The sequence below is a fragment of the Phascolarctos cinereus genome, unplaced genomic scaffold (assembly GCF_003287225.1).
Source record: "Phascolarctos cinereus isolate Bilbo 61053 unplaced genomic scaffold, phaCin_HiC Scaffold_7;HRSCAF=346, whole genome shotgun sequence".
Classification (NCBI taxonomy): Eukaryota; Metazoa; Chordata; class Mammalia; order Diprotodontia; family Phascolarctidae; genus Phascolarctos; species Phascolarctos cinereus.
In genome coordinates this window covers 169,639,052-169,662,378 of record NW_027556180.1, presented here as the reverse complement: position 1 = coordinate 169,662,378, position 23,327 = coordinate 169,639,052, and the positions used below count along the sequence as shown (strand labels likewise).

The 23,327-nt window shown below is 37.2% G+C and overlaps 1 protein-coding gene across 6 annotated transcripts in view; it reads right to left on the bottom strand.

The window, feature by feature from the left end:
- The window catches only part of ATP11A (ATPase phospholipid transporting 11A), a 234,538-nt gene that overhangs the window by 61,212 nt on the left and 149,999 nt on the right, over nucleotides 1-23,327 (bottom strand). For all 6 annotated transcript variants that reach the window (XR_013483324.1, XR_013483325.1, XM_020965229.2 and 3 more), the window contains exons 6-13: nucleotides 21,705-21,833; nucleotides 19,538-19,641; nucleotides 16,409-16,459; nucleotides 8,935-8,999; nucleotides 8,171-8,252; nucleotides 6,525-6,675; nucleotides 3,340-3,537; nucleotides 490-663 (exon numbers count right to left, since the gene is read on the bottom strand). Coding sequence is in view for 4 of the 6 variants with exons in the window: in XM_020965229.2 (XP_020820888.1) it covers nucleotides 490-663; nucleotides 3,340-3,537; nucleotides 6,525-6,675; nucleotides 8,171-8,252; nucleotides 8,935-8,999; nucleotides 16,409-16,459; nucleotides 19,538-19,641; nucleotides 21,705-21,833 (954 nt within the window). In the remaining 2 variants the exon portion in view is untranslated. The remainder of the gene's footprint in view (nucleotides 1-489; nucleotides 664-3,339; nucleotides 3,538-6,524; nucleotides 6,676-8,170; nucleotides 8,253-8,934; nucleotides 9,000-16,408; nucleotides 16,460-19,537; nucleotides 19,642-21,704; nucleotides 21,834-23,327) is intronic.

The following is a 23,327-nucleotide window of genomic DNA, read 5'->3' as shown; positions in this document are numbered from 1 at the left end:
AGCCTTTTGTCATCTCCTTTCCATTTTTAAAGAACCTCACTTACCACAGACATCCAGGAGCTTACCCCTCATTTCTATCATTCCAGGTGCTCATCTTTGTTGACAGTAAATAGAAAGAGAGGAAAGCAGTCACCCCAAATCAAATCCTCCTACTTCTACTTATTTTGTTCACAGCCACTGTGAAATATTAGCTATTTAATTTTAAGTAAAATATTTTCAGTGACTACAGTATCTGAGAATTTCAGGCAATAAATTCCCACAATGGACTTTCCCCTCTTATTTAGCATAGAAGGTAAAAGCTGAGACATAGCTTACATAAGGCAGGGGATTTTTGCAAGAAATAGCACACTTCCAGAGGCTGGACCTCCTATTCAACATTTGGACTTCACCAAGAAAGATTTTATCTTACCATTGAAATACTAACACTCATTTTTCTAATAAAGAAAGCCTATTTGTTTGCTTATTTTTCCCGCCCAAATTTCAACATACCTTTCCACTCACTCCAGGAGAAGAGTCAATCATGTCAATGCCTCCAGAGTCAGGGAGGATTTGCCCATTGCAAATGACATGAGGCACATAGACATTGCCTTCAATGCAACATTCTATGAATTCCATATTGTTTTCTGTCAATGTTCCCGTCTTATCTGTGAAGATATATTCTACCTGTGGAACACAGCAAACATAATAATCAAGGATTAGAATTAAATTTAACCTTCTTGAGAGACCATAGCAAGTGTGCTTTTCCTAAGACTGATATGCTCTTGTGATGGTGGGTTTCTAACATTTCCTCCCAAAGCAGTGACCTACCTACTGTCAATAGTCTAAACTTTCTGAAAAAAAAATAAACATGTTTCTTTGACTTAAAGCCTAGTATTAATCGGCATTTCCCTAGAAAGAGGTAAAATTGGGGGAAAAAAAGTGTCAATGCTTTTATCTTCCTCAAGTTGGTAAAAAATGGATGCTGCTATCTTGCAGCCTAAGCAAAATCCAAGCTTGTTCCACAGACCCATTCTACTTCTTCCACCAGACTAATTAAAAAAAGGGGGACAAAACAGTTGTTACACGAAGATGGGCTAAAAAGATCACAATGCTTTGTTTTGGACAGAGAGAAGCTGGGAAGATATGATTCAAATTTATAAAGAATGAAAGCCTCAGGCAGGCAGAGATAGTGGAGTAGCAGGAAGCTGTCCAGCCCAGCTTGGCCACAAAACCACATCTAGAGACTACATCAGACTGAATACAGATGGGAAAATTCAAGAAAAAGTCACAGTGAGTCATTTTCTAGCCCAGGTCGGCACTGGGAGAGAGAGAGGTCTGTGAACATTGGGGATGGGGTCAGGCTAGGAGCATGCCTCACGAAAAGCACACAGCACCTAGGAAAAGGCTATGCAATGGGAAAAGAGAAGGCCCCAAAACTATGGTGGGGCTTTGGTGAGGGGAAGAGGTATCAATTGGATGGGGGAGAAATTTCCCTAACTCATCGTACATTAGGATTGTCAGTGTGCCTGTCAGGGGCAGAACATGTGACCATGTGACTTCAATTCTGAGGAAGTTTGGCAATTCTTATGCTATCAGTTTCCTCATCTGTAAAATGAGGGCTTTGGACCAGACGATCTCCAACATCTCTTCTAACCTAGCTCTGACATCCCAGGATTCTATGAATGTGTTTCACACAATGTTACAAGGGATTGCCAGACCCATACCGGGGCAAATAAAGAGAAATCTGACATATCATTTAAACTGCCATGTTTAAACATGCAGGGACCCTCGTATCTAAGTGACAGCATAATGATACTTTAGGTGCAGTTCAAAACAACAACTTTAACCACTAAGAGAGAAATGATCGTTTTCTCCATTGCTATTAATTATGTAAAAATCTTGTAAATGATCAAACACTGGGAAAGAAATTACTTGGTGATTTTTTTCCCCACACTCATGTCTCAGAGCAAAAGACAGTTATTATCTCAATGGGTGGTTTGCTTGCTAAATTTAGCTGTGTTCAATCCAAGGCAGGAAACCTTAACCCAGGAAGAGGCTGTGGTGGGCACTGCAGTTTCGAGGGCTTATATAGTTCTAGTTCTGGAGAATAATCACATGCTGGTACAGAAAAACAAGTTGTAACGTTTTAACCTCATTGTACTAAGTTAGAAAGATGGCACCCTTTTTTTGTCTTCGTGACCTGGGTCCCCAGAGTCTCAGCATATTAGTCACCCCATCAAAGGTTACCAATTGCCTTGCATAGTTGGCCCTTAATACTTTTTGTACTGGATTAAAGTTGAAAGCAAAAGTTTAGCTGCCACTTCTTAATGGAAGATCTTGTTACAATAAACTCCATATGGAAGACGAGGAAATCCAACTTACTTACGCGAGCAAAAATTTATTTATTTATGTAGAAAACTGCTATAAATAAGTGGAACTTGGAAACCTTTATTACTGAAAAGTTTGACAAATGTTTTTCCTCTTTGTGAATTTCTCCAACGCACTATACATGGGATCACTGTGTACCTATTTTTCAAAGACCATACGGTAGCACATATTGGAAACAAAAAAAATTATTACAAAGGTATTAAAAACATACTGAATAGAAATGTTAACTAGAACAAAGCACATAGAAAACAGGGCAACATAATAGGATTTAAAGATTATCCTGGTCAAAAGTTAAGGCTCTTAATGATCAAAGCAAGTTATCTTGAACTCAGGAGAAAGACACTTTCTCAGGCATCACTTCTTTTGAGTGGAAGAAAACTAGCAAATAATCTTAAAGGTCTCTTTTTTTCTTTGTAAAAAATATATCTCAGAACTTCTTCCTGGAAAGAAATGAATAACAAATGTTATCTTCCCCTAGAGATAATCTCTGCTGTAACCCAAATGCCTGAGAGGCCTGACACAGTGAGGGCTGCTGGGAGGCCTCAGAGCTAGTCCTCGGAAGGATCCAAAGCTCTTAAGATAATTATTTACACTGGAATAAGCAAAATGTGTAAGCATTCTGAAGGAAGGCAAGTTTCTTCCTAAGTTCTTCTTCTCCTTCATACTCTTACAGCCAAGAAATAATGATGCTTCACAAGGACCACAGCTCAATGTTCTATAAATCAGCCACCAAAACTTTTTTTCAAATTACAAACATGAAAAAATTGTCTTTTTTCTTATCTGCTAATAATCACCTTTTCAAATGGCTATTTCTGATCTTTCATCAGCTACAGGATATATCTAAATGATGTCACATATGTAAAGTGAAACTGGAAATGAAAAAGACTGAATTCTTTAGATGTTTTACACACATTCATTCAAATAGCAGGAAACATTCAGTTGACATAGTTCTAAGCTTACTGCTTGACCTACCTGTCCCAATTCTTCATTTAGGTCGGAAGTGTTAACTACAGGTCCTTCACCAGTTTCTTCATCAAACATATCTTCATCCCAGGTGATAAAATAGGAGCCAAGAAATTTCTGCATTTCAACTGTGACATACATTGACACTGGAATAATGTAGTTAAAAAGTACCATGAAAGCCAGGAAGTCTGTGAAAGCTTTGAGAAACTGCAAAAAGAGTAAAGAATAAATACAGATTTTATTGATGTCTTTGTAAGCTCTCTAATTTTACGATAAAGACACACGTACACATTTCTCTTAAGTTTAATCTTCAGGCATGTTCAGTTATTCAAATCTGCCCCCAGCTACCTTCTCTTCACTTCTATTGTTCAGCCTCTTAGTCTGAATGCTTGTTAATAACTCACAGACTTCACCTTCTTCATCCAATTAGTATGTGGGAAAGAGAGAGAGAGAGAGGAAGGCTGGCCATTTGGATCTCTTACTATTAGGCACAGATAGTAAAGACATTCTTGGGGAAAAAAAGTGTTTTTGAAACCCCAGGATGAGGGAGGATCATAGGACAAGGAGAATTCCTTGATAGCAGCAGCTCTAGGTTTGTATTATCTGTTTCCCAACTTCCCCTACTCCTCACTAACAAAGAGACAAGGGTAGATCTATATGCATGCTTTACAGAACAGCAACCAGTGGGGGAAAGGTTGGAGTTATATATTCAAGAACTTAAATTGTCAGAAGAAAAAACAATCCCAATTGAACACAGACCCAATTAGCAAGATTTATATTCTAAACACTTGAGTCTTTTCTTTGAATGTGGTCATATTTATTAAAGGATAGGAAATTCAGAATCTCTTTGGTAACAAGACAGCACAAAGCACAAAATGCTGAATATGTGAATGCATCTTTGCTTAAAATGGTATTTTATTTCCAGCTACTTCAAAAGACAGGGAATTAGATAGCAATCTGGGAGAGGGAGAGAGGAGAGAAGAGGGAAAATAATGGTGATGTAAAAAACCAGAAGACATCAGTAAAAACTTATGTTTTTATTTCTTAGGGAATTATTAAGAAATATTTGCATGCTGGGGAGCAGTGTACAAGCTTTTACAAACAGAACTAGCTAAGCCTCAAACTTCCCAGTCATGCTTCTTTACTAAGTGTTACAAGGCATCTCCATATCCCTAAGATTTTTATATATCCAGTTCACAAGGCTCTGATATTTCAAACATATGTCTGTCTTGCAGTTATAGTTTGAGGAAATCCCAAGAAAGACTAAGTTTTTCCTAAGGACAAGAGAGACAGGTAGGTGGCAGCTAGGTGGCTCAGTGGATAGAGCACCAGCCCTGGAATGAGGAGGACCTGAGTTCAAGTTTGGCCTCAGACACGTAACACTAACTAGCTGTGTGACTCTGGGTAAGTCACTTAACCTCAATTGCCTCACCAAAAATTAAAAAAAAAAAAGAGCCAAGTCTCAGAATCTTTCCTCATAATTAGCCTTCCCTAGAACACTTCCCTATCATTCTTAGCTGCACTAACACACCATAAAGTAACATCACTTATTTCACCATGAATCATAATCAGCAGGATACACTTATCTCCTGCCTGCATTGTCCCAAGAAAGAGGGTCTAAGACATGATCCCTATCAGCATAGCAAGAGTAGCTGAGGGGCTAGAATCGGAGGAGTGAATTTGCTAATACTGATCCATTTAAAACATTTCCCCCACCACACTGTTGTAGGGCCCAGAAAACTAGAACTGCCATGATACATTACATGATGTCCAGTCTGGAGTTTCTATGACCTTTCCCATGACTGAGAGGCAGTGTGGTAGAGAAGAAAGACTGTTGGATCTGGAGTAAGTGGACACAGGCTGGAAGCTAAGCTCTGTCACTTTAACCTCTGTAGGTCTTCAGTTTCTCAGGTGCAAAATAAGAGGGAAGGAGGTAAATTCCATGGCCTCTAAGAGGTCCAGTTCTAAACCTGTCACGTAATGATGTCTATAAGGCTATGTTTGCTTGGAATTTTTGAATTCTAAGTTCTGTCTTTCTTTTGAGGAATATAAGTAAATTAACTGATATCATTTGCTGAAGTGTATGTATATGTGTGTATAGACACACACACACACACACACACACACACACTGTTATACACAGCTATGTTAATTTTTAAAAAGACCTTTCTCCCTTTGTTAGAATCTTTGTGTATTGGAAACTCTTCCCCAGCAGAATCTGAGTTCGCATTCCTATGCAGAATCCCAAGGGGAAAGAAAACAAAAACAAAAACACAAGCACTTCAATCAGAGGGCCCTTGATCTGCACTAGAGAAAACAACTGAAGGCCATCCTTCTGACATTTACCACACAATTTAGAATTGGCTGCAATCCTGTATAACCTTTGTAGTTTTAACTACTTCTTGTTTTCAATCTTGAAACCAAACCAAACTCCTTCTGTTTCCCTAAGTATAATTGTGGATAAATGTATTTCTGAGCCTAAACAGCCCCATAGCACTTGGAATCATAGATAAGATCCTCTACATCCCTCTTATCAGCTGACCTCAAGTAAGTGAGGAGACATTCTAATCCTATAGTCTCAGCCCCCTCAACCAATTACTGTATTCAAAGATCTCAAAACATACATTTAGAAGTGTAGGTGAGAAATAACATCTTGGTCTCCTCCTGCCATTGTCCTGAATGCTTGAAGAGAAGGCAGCATCTCTAACATGTCACAGATGGAACTTGTCCTATCCAAAATGGAAAACTGGGAAGCTATTTTTCAGGAAACTGCCACCCATCTGGATGCAGATTTGGAGGAACTCAACACCCTACTCCTCTCTCCAGTGAGCCATAAAGACTATTTTTTCAAATAAATCTCTTTAGGCACAGAAGTCTAGCGTGATGGCTTTTTCCTTTTCCTCTTCTCTAGTATGGATGCTAAGTTACCACAGATCCTCTCATCTGGAGATGCATTTGCCATCACATGTAAGAAATGAAATGGGTGGGAGAAAATGATCAAGTCTTCTTGTTCTAATATGTCTCAAATGCATAAAGATCTTCCATCCCAATGGCTACTACAGTGAGAAGCTCTAATTTACACAGTTCTTTCAAGGGTTGGGATTCATTTGGTTCCACATTTAATAAAAATGTTGTGCAAATCACCTCTGAACATTACAAAAAGAGTAACATATTTCAGGTGAAATTTTCCATACCAGGTTCCTCTGTCTCTCTGCTTCTGTCTTCTGATTAAACCACGGCTCGTCTCGAAATGGCTCACTCTGCCACACATATTTCAGGACAGTATTTATCAGTGCTTTACTGATTAGGATGCAGAGGTACACGACAAGGAATACATTCATTGATCTAAAATAAAAAAGCAGTAATAGTAAATTAGTTCCTGCGGAAATCACAAAATTTCCTATCCTACAAATATACAAATGGTAAAATAAAATACACAAATAACTTCAGTAAGGTTTCTCATCTTTTGCTGACTTTTACAAAGCATGAATGAAGACACAAATTTATCGCTATCACTAAGCACTCTGACTTTTGGCATATAAGAGAAGGGCAGGACCTTGTATATCATGGAGGTAACCCACATATAGCCAAACTGAGTAACATTCATTAAGTTTCAAATAACTGTTCACTTACTCATAACCTAAAGTGAACATTTGTGATTCAAAAATCCGGCAAGTTAAGAGAACCTTTAAAAAATCAATTTCTCCTAACATTAAGTGGTCAAGTAATGAGTTCAAGATCCAGCAATTTCACCCACAATATCACCACAAAGGCTGAAAATAGTATATACTATGCTGGGAAATGCTCTCATTTGAGAGGAAATACTGAAGAAGAACCAAAATCTTAACAGTTCTTCTGAAAGGAAATCTGATTTTCCAATATCTATTTCTGAAACAAATTTGTCATGTGTAGACCTCTGGGAGACAAAGCATCCTTGTTTATAAAGAACAAAATCTCAGATTTCACTTTTGATGTAATAGTCAAGAAGAAATCAGACGATCGCTTTTAAAGGTCAATCATGCAGACAAAATATGCTTTACAGGTCTTTTAAAAATACAGTGTTATAAGTGACTTATTGATACACTGATAACCAGTGAACCCAAAAGAGATCTTAGAAGTAACATAGATTATCTATTGATGAGAAATTGAGGAACTAATTCCTTCCCCTTCCTTCACAAAAGTAAAGGGTGCACAGGTAGCTAAATAGTGGAGCCAGCATTTAAACCTTGGGCCTCTGACTCTGCAGCTAATATTATTTCCATTATACCACATAGACTCTATGTTCTAATTACAACTAGTTAATAGGATAAAGAACATCTACATCCTTCGAAAAGGTGCAAAAAAGAAAAGAAGTTTTCTGGTAATTTTCTTTCTGGATTTAAGACAAATTTTATTTCGTAAAGAAATTAGTCAATGACAATGGTTTGCCTAAAAAAACAAACAAACAAAAAATAAACCTTCATCATAGGAGATATATTTCATATGGCACTACACACACATGTGCTTATGCTACTGTATCTCTTGAATCATTTATATCACTTCCATGCACTATAAGCATTACTGAGGGGCAGCTAGGTGGTACAGTAGACAGTGCACAGGGCCTGGGGTCAGGAAGGGCTCGGATACTTATTGGCTGGGTGACTCTGTGGCAAGTCACTTAACCTCCATTGGCCGTAAGTTTCCTCATCTGTAAATGGGGATAATAATAGCACACCTACCTCCCAGGGTTGTCGTGAGGATCATATGAGATAATATTTGTAAAGCACTTAGGACAATGCCTGGCATGTACTAAGTGTTACATAAATGCTGACATTAATATTCTAGAAGCAACAAGACTTACTTTTCTACAACAGATCGTTTCTGTGACTTTGACTGGTAATTTAATGCCATCTTAGTTTCCATGCCAGTATATATAGCCACACCTAAAAAAGATTAGTATTTTATCAAAGATGTAAACATGCCTCACTAAAACAGTAGCTCTATTACTTACTATTACTATTACTATTCATAAGAACTGAAATTTTGTAATCATTTTTATTTCATAAGATCAGCTTAAAAAATTAAACCAAATAAAGTCACACAGGATTACTTTAAGATAAAGAAATCCCCTCCTCCCTTCTCCTTCTTAAAATCCAAATAATCTATAATATGTTCAGTAAAATTAGATTTTAAAATATATTGTACTTGATTACAATATATTTTATGAAACACTTAATTAAAAAATAGGAAACAAGAAAATATGCCCCAAGAAGCTAAGCAGATTGGTCAAGGAACTGCAGCTGTTTTCTAAATATTAGAATGAATTTCTTGCAGATTTTTATTGACTGAATTCTTGCATGGATACAATCTTGCTCTTCTGATTCTAAGAATACAGGCACTTAATCTGCAAACAATCATATCAGCTCCACGGCTGGATCTGTTGTGGTTTATATATCAATAGCAATTTTCTTACTAAAGTATAATTATCATAGTAGTGAAGGCTACAGTACATCAAAGTAAAAAAATAATGCTCTTATAGTGCCATTATAGATTTCTAACTTTACTTAATGTATCCTTATTAATTTTAGAAGCCATTATTAATAATTCAATAATTAAAATAGTTACCAAAGATTTTTTCAGTGTTCTTTAGAGAGGCTCCCCTAAGAAGCAGGTTTTCTGATCCTAACGACCTGCAAAGATAAGGATTATTGGACATGTTAAGTGCTTATAAAGATAAAGTTGGTGGAAAAGGACAAGACACAGAAAGGAAAATTATTGATTTTTTTAATGATAGGCCTTGACTTTAATGAGGGGGTCGGGGTGTTTCTATGGAGACATTCGGTTCAGCTGATAAAAATAGGTCCAGTTTCCCCGTAAAATTAAATTCTCTTTAACTGTATGTAGGATTATAAATACACTACCCTGCCCTAATAATCTTTCTTGCCTCTAGGATGTGTCTGACACTGCAGGAGACCCAGTTTGAAAAGACTTAAGGTTGGTATATGAGGTTTATTTATTTTCACTTTTAAGTATACAGTTATTCCTTTCACATCATAGGAGTTGGGGACACAGTACCCCCATAATCTGGAAAATCTAGGTAAAATTTTTGGTCCTCCCTTCATACCAAACAAAAAGCCTGAATTTTTTTTCTCTTTTAGAGAAAAGTACTTTATTGTAAAAATTGGGTTGATATTACACAATACATCTATTTTATGCATTTCTGACTTTCTAAATTTTTTCCGTGTTGTCTGTTGGTCTTTATGCATCTACAGCTTCTGCAAAACTCCCCCAAAGTTTCCATTTAATTCCTTATGTGAATCTGAAATAAACTGAAACCATGATGGGAAAAGTCGAAATGTGGAAGCAATTAACTGTTTATCAACATCCTACATATATAGCCAGTTGAACATACTTATTTCACACTTATTTTTCCTCTAGGGTTTTGCTTCAAATACTTATGGTGAAAACTTGGGTCAATCAATGCTCAATTAAGAAGCATTTGTTAATTGCTTACCATATACCAGTCACTGTGTCAGATTCTGAGGATACCAATGAGAGACAACACACATACGTACACAAAGAAGGGGAGAAGGAGATCCTCGATTTCACTGGCATAGTTAACTCTTGGATGAGGAAACTGATCCGATCAACAAAACTGGCAGTTTCTTTACAATGTAGACTTCGAGAGTCACCTAGAGTACTAAGGGGTTGTGATTTGCCCAGGACAATAAAGCCAATACATGCTAGAAGTGGGACTTGAACCCAGGTCTTCCTGACTTGGAAGTTAGCTCTTTACCCACTATGACAACACATATGCAAAATAAGCACAAGTTAAATTTTGGTGGGGTGAGGGATGAAGGGTGGGAGGGAATGTCCTCTTTATCACAGTGACTGCAAATGGAGACCAATACCAAAAGACCACCAGATGGGCATCCCCTAGTGATTCTGGGAGGATGATCCAGGTGAAACAGATTTTGAGACTAGGTAAAAAGTATAACTAATTGCGTTAAAGTTGGATGATACTATTTATAGATCATAACTTCAGGAAATATTAGATATTTCATTGCTCTTTTTTTTGGGGGGGGTGAGGCAATTGGGGTTAAGTGACTTGCCCAGGGTCACACAGCTAGTGTCAAGTGTCTGATCTGAGACTAGATTTGAACTTAGGTCCTTCTGACTCCAGGGCTGGTGCTCTATCCACTGCGTCACCTAGCTGCCTCGCGCTGCTCATTTCATTGTTGTGACTGAGTATACACTCCTCCCCTCTATGTAAATCTAGCTTATCTTTCAAACCCAGCTTAAGCTCAACTTTTTCCAGGTATCCTTCCCAGACCCACATTTATCCCTCCCTCTTCTGAATTCCTAGGGTATTAACTCATACCACTTATCTAATACCTTTAAAAGGCATACCTTGGATAAAAAAATGGCTGTTACAATTAACATCATTTTATGATTGACAGTATATTAGATATCATAAACAAACACTACTATAAAGTCAAGAAACTCAAATGGTATCTTTCAGCTTCTGATTCTTTATACAGCTAACAATTCCCTATAATCCTTATTCATCTCACATTGGTGCCTAACAGAACTAATTAAAGACTTAGGTGCAATAAACTGGTATGGTTAGTTATTCTTTTAAGTTGTCTGGCTCCTCCAAATACCCTACAGGTTCTTATTGGGCAGGTACCATGTCAGATACATTTTTATCTATATTCCTCATAATCTAACACAGTTCCTGGAATAGTGCTGGAATAGTAGAATTTTTTCTTTCCATTTGATTATTACCTTTTTTATTACATGGTAAACTGAAGAAGTAAGAGTTGATTTTCAAATCTATCCATTAGAATAACTGTTATTTGAAAAGGTTTGATAAGTTTAAAAACATAAAACTAAAATTAAGTTTTGAGATTATAGTTCATTTAATTCAATTCAATTAACATATTTTAAGCACCTCCTACGTGTCAGGCACAGTGCTAAGCACTGGGGAAACAAATAAAAAAGAGATAGTTCCTGCCTTCAAGGAGTTTACAATCTAATGGAAAAACACAACATACAAAAGGAAGCTGGAGACGCAGGATGTATTTAAGGTAACATAATTTAATCTATGATGAAAGTCCCTCTACTACCACAGGTAACTAGTAGAGAGGGAACTGTGGAGTTGTGAAGTCAAAATGTTTTGTTTATGTGAACCTAAAACAATCCTTTAAGGTGAGGTTTCTTGGTTCAAGAACTAGACAGGACTGAGCCCAGGGCATTGATCACCACAGGAGAGATTCTCTGGAATACATATAATAAGTGACATGTTTTTTCTGGGGCTATAAGGCAAGTTTTAACCTCCAGTTGTCTTCCCAACAATCATTAAAAACACAGCCTCTCAGGCTAGATATTTGTCATTTAGTGATTTAGTGATACAAGCAATGTCAAACTATATTAGCAACACATTCAGAATAATTTCTGCTAAAACCAGTCATAAAACAGAGTGTGACAGAAAGATATTTCTGAAAAATATGGGGAAAAGGTGACATTTTAAAAACATGATGTATTTGAGGGGGGAAAAATCATTCTTCGCTTCTAACCAGGAGTACCTCGTTTCAGTTAGCTCCTTATTTTTGCTTCTCGTAGGGAAAAGGAGGTAGAGGAATGGTACCTATCTCTTTGGGTGCAGAAGTTATGAATCTGGAAAGTAACAATTTTTTTTAAAACAGGTATAGACCTTTTAGTACCACTAAATAAAACAAATCACTTTAAAAACTCAAACATTAACAGACATTGAAATAATAAGGATATTTGAAAAAAGGTGGATCAGACTCTAGTTCTATTTTTGTAATTTCCTTTCAGTGACTGCTAGACAACAAACAAATTTTAAATGATGGCATAGAAAGCTCTGTTTACTTCCGCAAAAAAACATATCATTTAATTTCATCCCTCTGGTGATATGAATAGACCTAAATCTATTTACTCAGTCACACACAAATTACTTCGACAAAATAAAAGAATTCACCTTGGAGTTTACCTTAGGAATAATACAATTTTATAAATTCACTAGGCAATGGCTTTATGTTTTCTGAAAAGCATTTATTAAACTGTTGATGGAGAATCATAACAAGAATGCAGATTTTTAAATGTACAAGTGGCTTTCCTTTAAAAAAAAAAAGAAAACAAAACCTAATTTCAAAGGCTGGGGATCCTTTTTTTTTTTGGCTAATAACTTTCCATTCAGCTCACTTTCACTGATACTTGAAAATATTTAAGTTATAATGTCGTCTCATATCAGGTTAACAGTAATTTGTATCTTGATTGAATGAGGATATTTTTCTCAAACAAGCTGGTTTCATGTCCAATCGCACCCTTCATTTTTTCATAAATTTATTTATTTTCAGTTTTCAATATTTACTTCCACAAGATTTCTGAGTTCCAAATTTGCACCCCATCTCACCCCTTCCCCCACCCCAAGATGGCATGCATTCTGAATACCCCTTCCCCTAGTCTGCCCTCTCTTCTGTCTCTCACCCCCCTTCTCTTATCCCCTTCCCCTTCTATTTTCCTGTAGGGCAGGATAGATTTCTGTACCCCATTTCCTGTATTTCTTATTTCCCAGTTGTATGTGAAAACATTTTTTTTAAACATGTGTTTTTAAAACTTTGGGTTCCAAATTTTCTCCCTTCCTCCCTCCCCACCCACCCTCATTGAAAAGGCAAGCAACTCAATATAGGTTATACACGTGCAGTTATGCAAAAACACTTCTATAGCAGACATGTTGTGAAAAACTGACTCTATTTCCCTTAATCCTATCCTGCCCTCCCATTTATTCTATTCTTTCTTTTGACCCTGTCCCTCCTCAGAAGTATTTACAGATTCTGTTTACCCCCTTTCCCAATCTGCCCTCCTCTCTATCATCCCCTTGCTCTCTTGTCCCCTTCTCCCCCTATTTTCCCATAGGGTAAGACAGATTTCCTTACCCAATTGGATGTGTATGTTATTCCCTCCTTAAGCCAAATCCTATGAGAATAAGATTCACTCATTCCCTCTCACCTTCCCCCATTTCCCCTCCACTGTAAGAGCATTTTCTTTTCTGGTTTTTTTTGTGAGATAATTTACCCCATTCTACCTCTCCCTTTCTTCTTCTCCAAATATAATCCTCTCTCATCCCTTAATTTTATCCTCCAGATATGACCCCTTAATCTTCAACTCACCCTGTGCCCTCTATCTATCTATCTATCTATCTATCTATCTATCTATCTATCTATCTATCTATCTACCTACCTATCTACCTATACATACATATAATTTTTTTCCTCTAACTACCCTAATACTGACAAAGGTCTCATGAGATCTACCTACCTACCTACACATACATATAATTTTTTTCCTCCAACTGCCCTAATACTGACAAAGGTCTCATGAGTTATAAATATCATCTTTCCATGCAAGAATGTAAACAGTTCAATCTTAATAAGTCTCTTATGATCTCTCTTTCCTGTTTACCTCTTCATGTTCCCCTTGAGTCTTGTACTTGAAAGTCAAATTTTCTATTCAGCTCTGGTCTTTTCATCAAGAATGCTTGAAAGTCCTCTATTTCACTGAATGACCATTTTTTCCCCTGAAGGATTATACTCACTTTTGCTGGGTAGGTGAATCTTGGTTGTAATCCTATCTCCTTTGTCCTCTGGAATATTATATTCCATGCCCTGTGGTCCTTTAATGTAGAAGCTGCTAAATCTTGTGTTATCCTGATTGCGTTTTCACAGTACCTGAATTATTTCTTTCTGACACCTTGTAATATTTTCTCCTTGACCTGGGAACTCTGGAATTTGGCTACAATATTTCCTTTGGGGATCTCTTTCAAGAGGAAATTGGTGGATTCTTTCAATTTCTATTTTGCCCTCTGGTTCTATCATATCAGGGCAGTTTTCCTTGATAATTTCTTGAAAGATATTGTCTAGGCTCTTTTTTTGATCATGGCTTTCAGATAGTCCAATAACTTTTAAATTCTCTCTTCTGGATCTATTTTCCAGGTCAGTTGTTTTTCCAATGAGATATTTCACATTCTCTCCTATTTTTTCATTCTTTTGGATTTGTTTTACAGTGTCTTGATTTCTCATAAAGTCACTAGCTTCCAATGGCTCTCTTCTAATTTTTAAGGAAATATTTTCTTCAGTAATCTTTTGGACTTCCTTTTCCATTTGGCCAATTTTCCTTTTTTAGGGCATTCTTCTCCTCATTGACTTTTTGGACCTCTTTTGCCATTTGGGTTAGGCTATTTTTTGGGTCTCCTTTAGCAAGCTGTTGACTTGTTTTTCATGATTTTCTTGCATCACTCTCATTTCTCTTCCCAGTTTTTCCTCTACTTCTCTTACTTGCTTCTCAAAATGCCTTTTGAGCTCTTCCAAGGCCTGGGACTGATTCATATTTTTCTTGGAGGCTTTGGATGTAGGAGCTCTGACTTTGTTGTCTTCTTCTGGTTGTATATTTTGATCTTCTTTGTCACCAAAGTAAGATAATATAGTCTGACTCTTTTTTGCGCTCATGATCCTGGCCAATTACTTGAGTTTTAAACTCAAGTTTTAAACTCTTTGTTAAGGTAAGAGTCTGCTTCCAATGTGGAGAATGTACTGTCCCAAGCTTCGGGGGTTTATACAGCTATTTTCAGAGATACTTGTAGGAACCTGTAAATTTTCAGTTCCTTCTAAGTTGTCTTTGGCATTGGTGGATTGAGGAGTCTGGAAAATGCCACAGCTGCCCGCGATTCAGTCCTCTGAGGCCTGCTCCAGGTTCGCTGCAGCCCGCATGCCCACGCCGTGCCGCGCTCCACTCCCAGCCTGGTGAGATATACCTTTCTGATCAATCATCCGGGTTGTCTTGGGCTGGAAATCTGTTTCACTCTGTCTTTTTGTGGGTTAAGCTGCCTTAGAATTTGTTTAGAGCCATTTTTATAGGTATTTGGAGGGGTTTTGGGGACAGCTCAAGCAAGTTCCTGCTTTCACTCTGCCATCTTGGCTCCACCCCCCAGTCACACACTTTAAAACCTGATTTAAAAGAGTTTACTTTACTTCCTCAGTTCAGAAGCCAACTATTTCATTAGCAGCAACTCCCAAGATCTTGAAATAAAGTGCAAACAAAATACCCAGAAGTTCAGCTATTTCTTTCTTCTACTGTAAATAAAGGCTAGACAAGCAAAAGCAGTAAGTGGACTCAAAAAACATGGCAGATGAATCTTTGCAGAACAACGACAACATAACTATCTCTCTAGCATTTAACTGGTCTTCAGAAAGTATCATCTAGTGATCATTATACTAAATATTCAGTAGATTGCTATTTTTTGCAAACCCAGGATGTATAGGACCAGCCAGTCCAATATATCTATAATTAACTGCCTAAGACTCTTAAATGAAAACATCAGCTATGATTTATGTAATGTGCTTATTTTCATAACCTGACAACAGCTTATTCATGTTCTTTTATCTAGTGTAACCTACAGATATGCCCTTTGTACACAGCAGTCCATTACATCTGGGAAGTAAGCTAGAGATAAATGTTTCTTCCTGCATTAAGTTTTAAGAGCTGGACTAATCTACTTATTCCAGGAAGATGGTCACCAAATTAAGAAACTTTCAATTTCCTATTTCAAGATATATCTTTAAAATAAATTATGAGATAGTTATTTCTAATGGAAGGGCACCGCATTATACTTTTTTACCTAGAACTATGCTCCTACCAAGAAATCTGGCAACCTAAGGTAGATTTCTCAGGAGACACATTCAGAAGAGAAAATTTCACATATACATATCTGGCAAGTTATTTACTTTTAGATTTTTCCATACAGAAGAGGTACTTTTTTTTTTAAACACGGACAAATATTGACATATAACTTCTCTTACACACTTCAAGCTTCATAGCATAAAATGAGGCCATATATTAATTAGAATAACAGTCTAATACAAAGCAAAAAGGAATCCTGCAGAAAATCCTATACTCCTTTCACAATGACCCAACAAAATTATTCACCAAGAAAAATCTCTTGTTAAGAATAATTAAAAAAAAAATCCCATAGACTAAAGTAGGTCAAATATTCTTAAGATAACATATATCCTTTTACCTTACAATAGGGTCATTTCTCTCCTGGTAAACATGTATGCGGCCAACAAATCTGAAATGACAACAAAAGACTATGAGTGAAAAATCAGAAACAAAAGAAACATCAAAGAACTTGAATTTGTGCTTTCATGCCTGTTATTTTCCTTATTTAAATGGGCAAAATGTCCTTATTTGAATTGCCATTATTTCTTCATAACTGAATCCAATGCTTACTTAAATCATTACTAGTTTTAATTCTTTTCCCTTTCTTTAGTTATAAATTGATTGCTTTTTCTCATTCTACATACAGGGCTTCAGTCCCTGAACTACTGATTTCCCTGAGGTACATGGACTCATAATTGTGAAATTCATAAAACTGAAAGGATTTAACTTTAAAAAAAAAAGAACATCTTATTCTTCCCCCACGTTAAGACAATTTTTAAAAAAATGTTTAGGCAATTGGGGTTAAGTGACTTGCCCAGGGTCACACAGCTAGTAAGTGTCAAGTGTTTAGTCTGAGGCCACATTTGAACTCAAGTCCTCCTCGCTGGCACTCTACCCACTGCGCCACCTAGCTGCCCCTGAAACAATTTTTTAACTTTTTTTTTTTTAAGTTTTGAGTTCCAACTTCTATCCCTCCTCCCTGAGACAGTGAGCAATCAGATATAGGTTATACATGTACAATCAAGCAAAACATTTCCATGTTAGTCATTTTGTACAAGAAGATGAAAGGAATGAAGGAAGAAATGAAGGAAAGAATATCAGACAATATCACTTCTCTCTCTGGAGGTGGATAGTAGGCTTCATCATGAGTCCCTCGGGATTGTCTTAGATTATTATATTGCTGAGAACAGCTAAGTCATTCACAGTTCTTTATCATACTATACTGCTGTTACTGTGTACCGTGTTCTCCTGCTTCTGCTCACTTCACTATGCTGATATCAGGTCACGTAGGTCTTTCCAGGTTTTTCTGAAATCATCCTGCTTGTCATTTCTTATAGCACAGTAGTATTGCATCACAACTACATAACACAACTTGTTGAGCCATTCCCCAATTGATGGATCCCTTGATTTCAGTTCTGAGCTACCACAAAAAGAGCTGCTATAAATATTTTTGTACAAATAGGTCCTTTTTCCCTTTCTAAAAAATCTCTTTGGGATACAGACCTATCAGTGGTATTGCTGGATCAAAAGGTATGTACAGTTTGACTGCCCTTCGGGCACAGTTCCAAATTGCTCTCCAGAATGCTTCACTGAGTTCACACCAATAGTTGGATCAACTGAGCCAATAGTGCATTAGCTTCCCAGTTTTCCCACACTCTCTCCTACATTTATCATTTTCCTTTTCTGTCATACTAGCCCAAATCGTTCTGTGAAGTTTGGATTCGGTCAGAGGGCCATACCTGAGGACCTAAGGGGCCACAGGTTCCCCCCTACTGTACTAGTCATTCTGATAGGTGTGAGATGGTACCTCAGAGTTGTTTTAATTTGCATTTCTCTAATTAGTAGTGATTTAGAGCATTTTTTATGTGACTTTAGATAGCTATGATTTCTTTTAAAACTGCCTGTCCACATCCTTTAACCATTTATCAATTGGGGAATAACTTGGACTCTTAAAAATTTGACTCAATTCTCTCTATATTTGAGAAATGAGGTCTTTATCAGAGATAACTGCTGCAAAAAATTTCCCTCAGTTTTCTGCTTTCCTTCTAACTTTGGTTGCATTAGTTTTGTTTTGCAAAACCTTTTTAATTTTACATAACCAAAATGGTCTGTTTTACATTTTGTAATGAGCTATAAAATTTGTTTGGTCCTAAACTCTCCCCTTATCCAGGATTTAACTTTCATTACATTTTGGTAGACATCCTTAATATATGCCTAGCTAATACTGGCTGTTTTTGGTTCTATCAAAATTTTTCTAACATTTAAGCAATATGGTATTGGAGGTCACTAAAATACTCTTAAGAAGGACAGCTCTCATTCTGACAGTACAACGGCACTCAGATTTCTCTTTTGGTGTCAAGATGACCATATGCTAAGGAAGCAAGGCACTGAGAGTCCTCGAGACTTCACACCAATGGGCCTGATTGCAAGCTGTAAAGGTACTTGTTATCCAAGCACTGGCCTAGCAGTGCCTACTATGTACAAAATACTGTAGACCCAAAGACAAAAGAAATAGTTTCTGCCCTCATTCTACATCTTAAGGCCAGAACTAAAGTGGGGTGAGGCAATGACATCAAGAATATGGATAAGTAAATTCAACATAATGTTAGGCGAGAGCTCTGACAAGGGGGTGGGAGGCAGAGAAATGAAGTGAGCCTTCAGAAAGGCGACACTTCAGCTCAGGACTAAAGTCAGAAAAGGTCTCTGAGAGGTCAAATTGAAGCAGGAATATAATTCAAATATGGAGGTCTACTTGGATGAGTGCTTCGAGGCAACAGAGGAGCATAACGTTTAAGGAACGGCTGCTAGTCTACTTTGAATGGGATCCAGGGTGGTTGAAGGAGAGGAACGTAAAATTATGCTGCAAAGATGCGGGGAGCCAGACTATGATGGGCCTTAAAATGCAAGACCGAGGATTTCTTTTTTTTTTTTGAGAGAGAGCAAGGAGCCACTGAAAGGTTTGGAGTGGAGGTGTGACATGATCAGATTGCTATTTCAGTGATAACAATTTATCTGTTGATTAGGAAGCTGTCCTGACAGTCTAGGTGAGAAGGGTCACAACCAAGATGGTGACCATGTGAACCAAAAGGAGGAGGGAGGTAAAGGCGATTCTGTGAAGGTAGAGCGGACAAGGCCCGGGAACTGATTAGCTGTGAGAGGGAAGACTAAAGGAACCCAAGGGGACCTAAGGGACTGGGAAATGTGGTACCATCACATAAGCAGGGAAGATCAGAAGGAAGAGGTAGGGAGAAGACAGCAAGTTCTATTTCTGGCACGTAAAGCTGGAGATGCTGACAGGACATCCTGGTGGAGAAGCACAACAAGCAATCAGAAATGTACAAGTGGAGTCCAGGTGAGGGAAGAGGGAGCCCTGTCGTTCAGTCACTTCAGTCACATCTGACTCTTCCCGACCCATGTGGCTTTCTTGGCAAAGATGTTGGAATGGTTTAAGAAAGAACATTCAAGCAGTTGTCAGGACTGCCCTTACTTGTAGAGGTCAGGCTGAGGTTGCTCACATTCAACGGTAGCATGCAAGCTGTCAATATCTTCTTCAGTCTGAAATCCTTTTGTATCTTGAACTGCATAATAAGTCTATCAATTGAAAAGAAATGTAAAGATGTAATTCAAAAATGAAAACAAAAGATAGCAGCTAGCTCCCTTATTTCCAGAAAAGCAAATTTCTTTTATTTCCTTAAAATGTATGCAAACAGTCTGGACACATAACACAAACACATGCATGAGCATACACAGAAAACAGTTGCTACATTCCTATTATATACATATTCAGGTCAACTGTGTTAGTCCCTGTATCCAGGCATAGTCTTCCAAGGGCTAATTCTTCCCTTTACTCATTTTCTTCACATCTAACAAATCCAATGGAAGTGACTGCTGGGCTGGGGACATCAACGCATTTCCCAAACATCTGCGTTAGTATGTTTTGAAAAAGCAACACGTCTAACCAGGCAGCTTAAAATATGAGTATTCACTAGTATCCAGTGAAAAACAGATTAACAAACCCAGGGAAGCAGTTGTGCATTAACAAAGAGGGTCTAAGCAAGCTGAGGCACTGCACACTGGGCCCCAAAGTGCAGGGAACCTGAACCTTCCTTGCCTAGCATGGAATGAGGAAAGGAATGTCCCACAAAGGCCCAGTGGGTAAGGAATCTTCATTTCTATTCTTCCTTGATTATTTCCATCTTTGGTAACGAAATTTTCAAAAACTAAGTGTGTTACAGGAGTTTATCATCTTGACTAACAAAGCATTAGCGTATTAGATACTAAAAGGTACATAAGACATAAAAGACATAGTCCTTGTTTTTAAAGATGGTCAATAGTCATTTACCCTATTTCCTAACTTTTAAGATACTAAAGACTACAAAGAAAAACTAAAATAAATGAGAGTAATTATATATGAAAAGCCTGAAGTAGCACAAATATCCTGAGTTTCCATTCTGAACACAGACAACTTAGGTAATGACATTGCACTGAAATGTATCTTTCTTCTACCTGAGTTATTGGCTTCTATATCACTGGAATGTATTTGATGTGGGCCTAGAGGTATGCCTTTGGCATCCTTTGCGGGGTTAGGGGAAGCTGTTGCCCATAAAGACAATTTCTATGGGTTCTTCAAGCTCTAGAGAAGGTTCATCACTTTTTTTTATAGAGGCTCTTTCTTCCTCTAAGGTACTACTGCAGCTGTTGATTGAAGTAAAAACCTCAGTCATATAGAAATTTCCTATAACTCAAAGCACTGTTGCCTATAATGTCCTATAACAAGAGGTTAATTTACTTAGGATAAGTCTACATAGGAAACTAATCTCCCTTTCCACACATAGATATTTCTGCAAATGCAGCCTACTATTTTGGTGTTTCTGACTTACAAAATGTTAATTTGCTATTATGCCTTACCCAATTTTGGAGTGATTTAAAGGCTAAGAAAAGGTTTGGGTCCATTAAGCTACGGCCATTTCCACAAAGCCTTTGTAGCATGTCCCATATTCAATTCTCATATTTCTATGATAAAACATTTACAAGGAAGAAGAACAATTGTTTTATTCATCCATCTATTATTAGTAATTGCTTAAAAGCAATAGCTAAAGCAGAACAGCCTATATCCAGTTGTGTAGAGAGAGGGCAAGAATGTAATTCTAATTCAATTTTAGCTTCTTAGGGCATTATAAATTAAAGCACTCACTGAACTGACAAACACGCAATTGCCAATAAAACCAGAATATATTGTGTTACTTGTGACATAATTCTGTAGTAGTCAGACATTAATTCTGACCACTAAAATTGTCATCTGAGTCACTGTACCTAAAAATAAACATACAATTTTAACCAAGCCTTCTCATACCAACAATTTATTCATGCAACTTTTTTGGTTAATATTTCCACTTGATATTCCTTATTTCAAATCACACCACCCTAATTTGAGCTACAACACTTTCTGTTATTCTGATTGCAATAAGCTACAGAGAGACTGGGGTGGAAAATGAAGGAAAGATGTAGGATGGAACTTTTTTTTTAAAAAAGGAAAAACCATGGGGTCCTTACTGTTTTCCCTGTCCACACTAACTTCTCTAACAGAAGTCTGGTTTCTATGGTTGTCCAAACATAGAACTAATAACCCCCAATTTAACGAAAGGATATATTACTTTGTGACTTGATTCACCATCCAAGCTGGCTGTTGTAACATAACATGTTCCATCCTCTCTACTGCTAGAAAGAAATATTAAGTCACATGGAAAGGTTTCACCATCGTTCACCATCACAATATCTCCAACCTATGTGGTGGGAAAAAAGAACAGAATTAATTTTCTTTTCGATAGCCAATCAGCACATACATCTGTGGAACTGACAAAAGTTCCTCTCCCCAACTCCCCCCCCCCTTTTTGCTTTTTGGTGAGGCAATCAGGGTTAAGTGACTTGCCCAGGGTCACATCACACAGACAGTAAGTACCAACTATCTGAGGCCAAATTTGAACTCAGGTCCTCCTGACTCCAAGGCTGGAGCTCTATCCACTACGGCACCTAGCTGCCCCCCTCCCACCTTTTTTTTAAAGTAGGGAACACAGAAGCAGTCACAAGTGCTCCAAAAGGGTTGGGAACCAGAAAAGATTAAAACTTAGATTAAAGAGAGGGCGTAAAAGTGGATGGAGAATAAATTCACTTCCACACTTCATAAAGTCAGTCTTGATGGTGTTCCTGAAAAATGTCCAAGTAATCTATTATCAATGCCAATCCGTGGCTGACACTCAAAGAAGCAGAACTAACTGAAAGAAAAACAGGTAGGGGGATGCTCAGTGAAGCAGCTGGGCTGGCGGGGTCAGGAAGACCTGCATTCAGATCTAGCCTGAGACCCTTACTAGTCACTTAACCTCTGTTTGCCTCAGTCTCATTTGTGAAATGGGGATAATAATGGCATATAACATCCCAGGGATGCAGTGTGGATCAAATGAGATAATAATTGTAAAGCCCTCACTACAATGCCTGGCACACTGAAAGCACTATATAAATATTAGCTATTATTATTATTATTATTGTTATTCTTCACCCACAGTAAAACACAACATGGCTAGGGTTATTTCCAATTCATGATCATATAAAAATATAAGTGGTTAATATAAAATAAATATAAATATAAAGATATAGAATCATATAAAGATATACATGATATAAAAATCTTATAAAGAGGTAGCTCCTTTGAAGCAACTGAAATCCAGAGTCGGATTTAAAAATATCTCTTTATAACTAATAATGCAGACATTTAGTTAAAAAATAAGAAAACACCACCCCGACAGAGACAATATTTTGACTTGTGACAAAAAGCATTAGTGGAAGCTTTAAAAGTGCAAGAGTGAAAATTGTTAGTGTAGTGCTTTAGAAATTATAATGTCTTTGGATGCTTGGACTATTTCAATGAAAACATATGTGCTTTGATGCATTTATCCTGCCTTAGTTTCTCCATTTGTAAAATGGGGAGGTAAGACAAGATGATCTCTTAAAGATCCCAGCTTACACTAAAATTTTATTATTTATTAAATACTCACAGGGTTTAGTGACATCCAAAAAGCAATGTCTAAATACTAATAAAACCGTTATTGAATCAGTATTGACTAAGCATGAAAAAAAATAATTATAAAGTAATGAGACAAGGGGGAAAAAAAAAAGAAACATGCAAAAAAAAAAAGAAGCACAGGATTCCTTGCCATAAAAATCTAAAAAGAAATTGAATCCAACTGAAGGCTTTTTGGACATCAGTTATATCTATCTCCCAT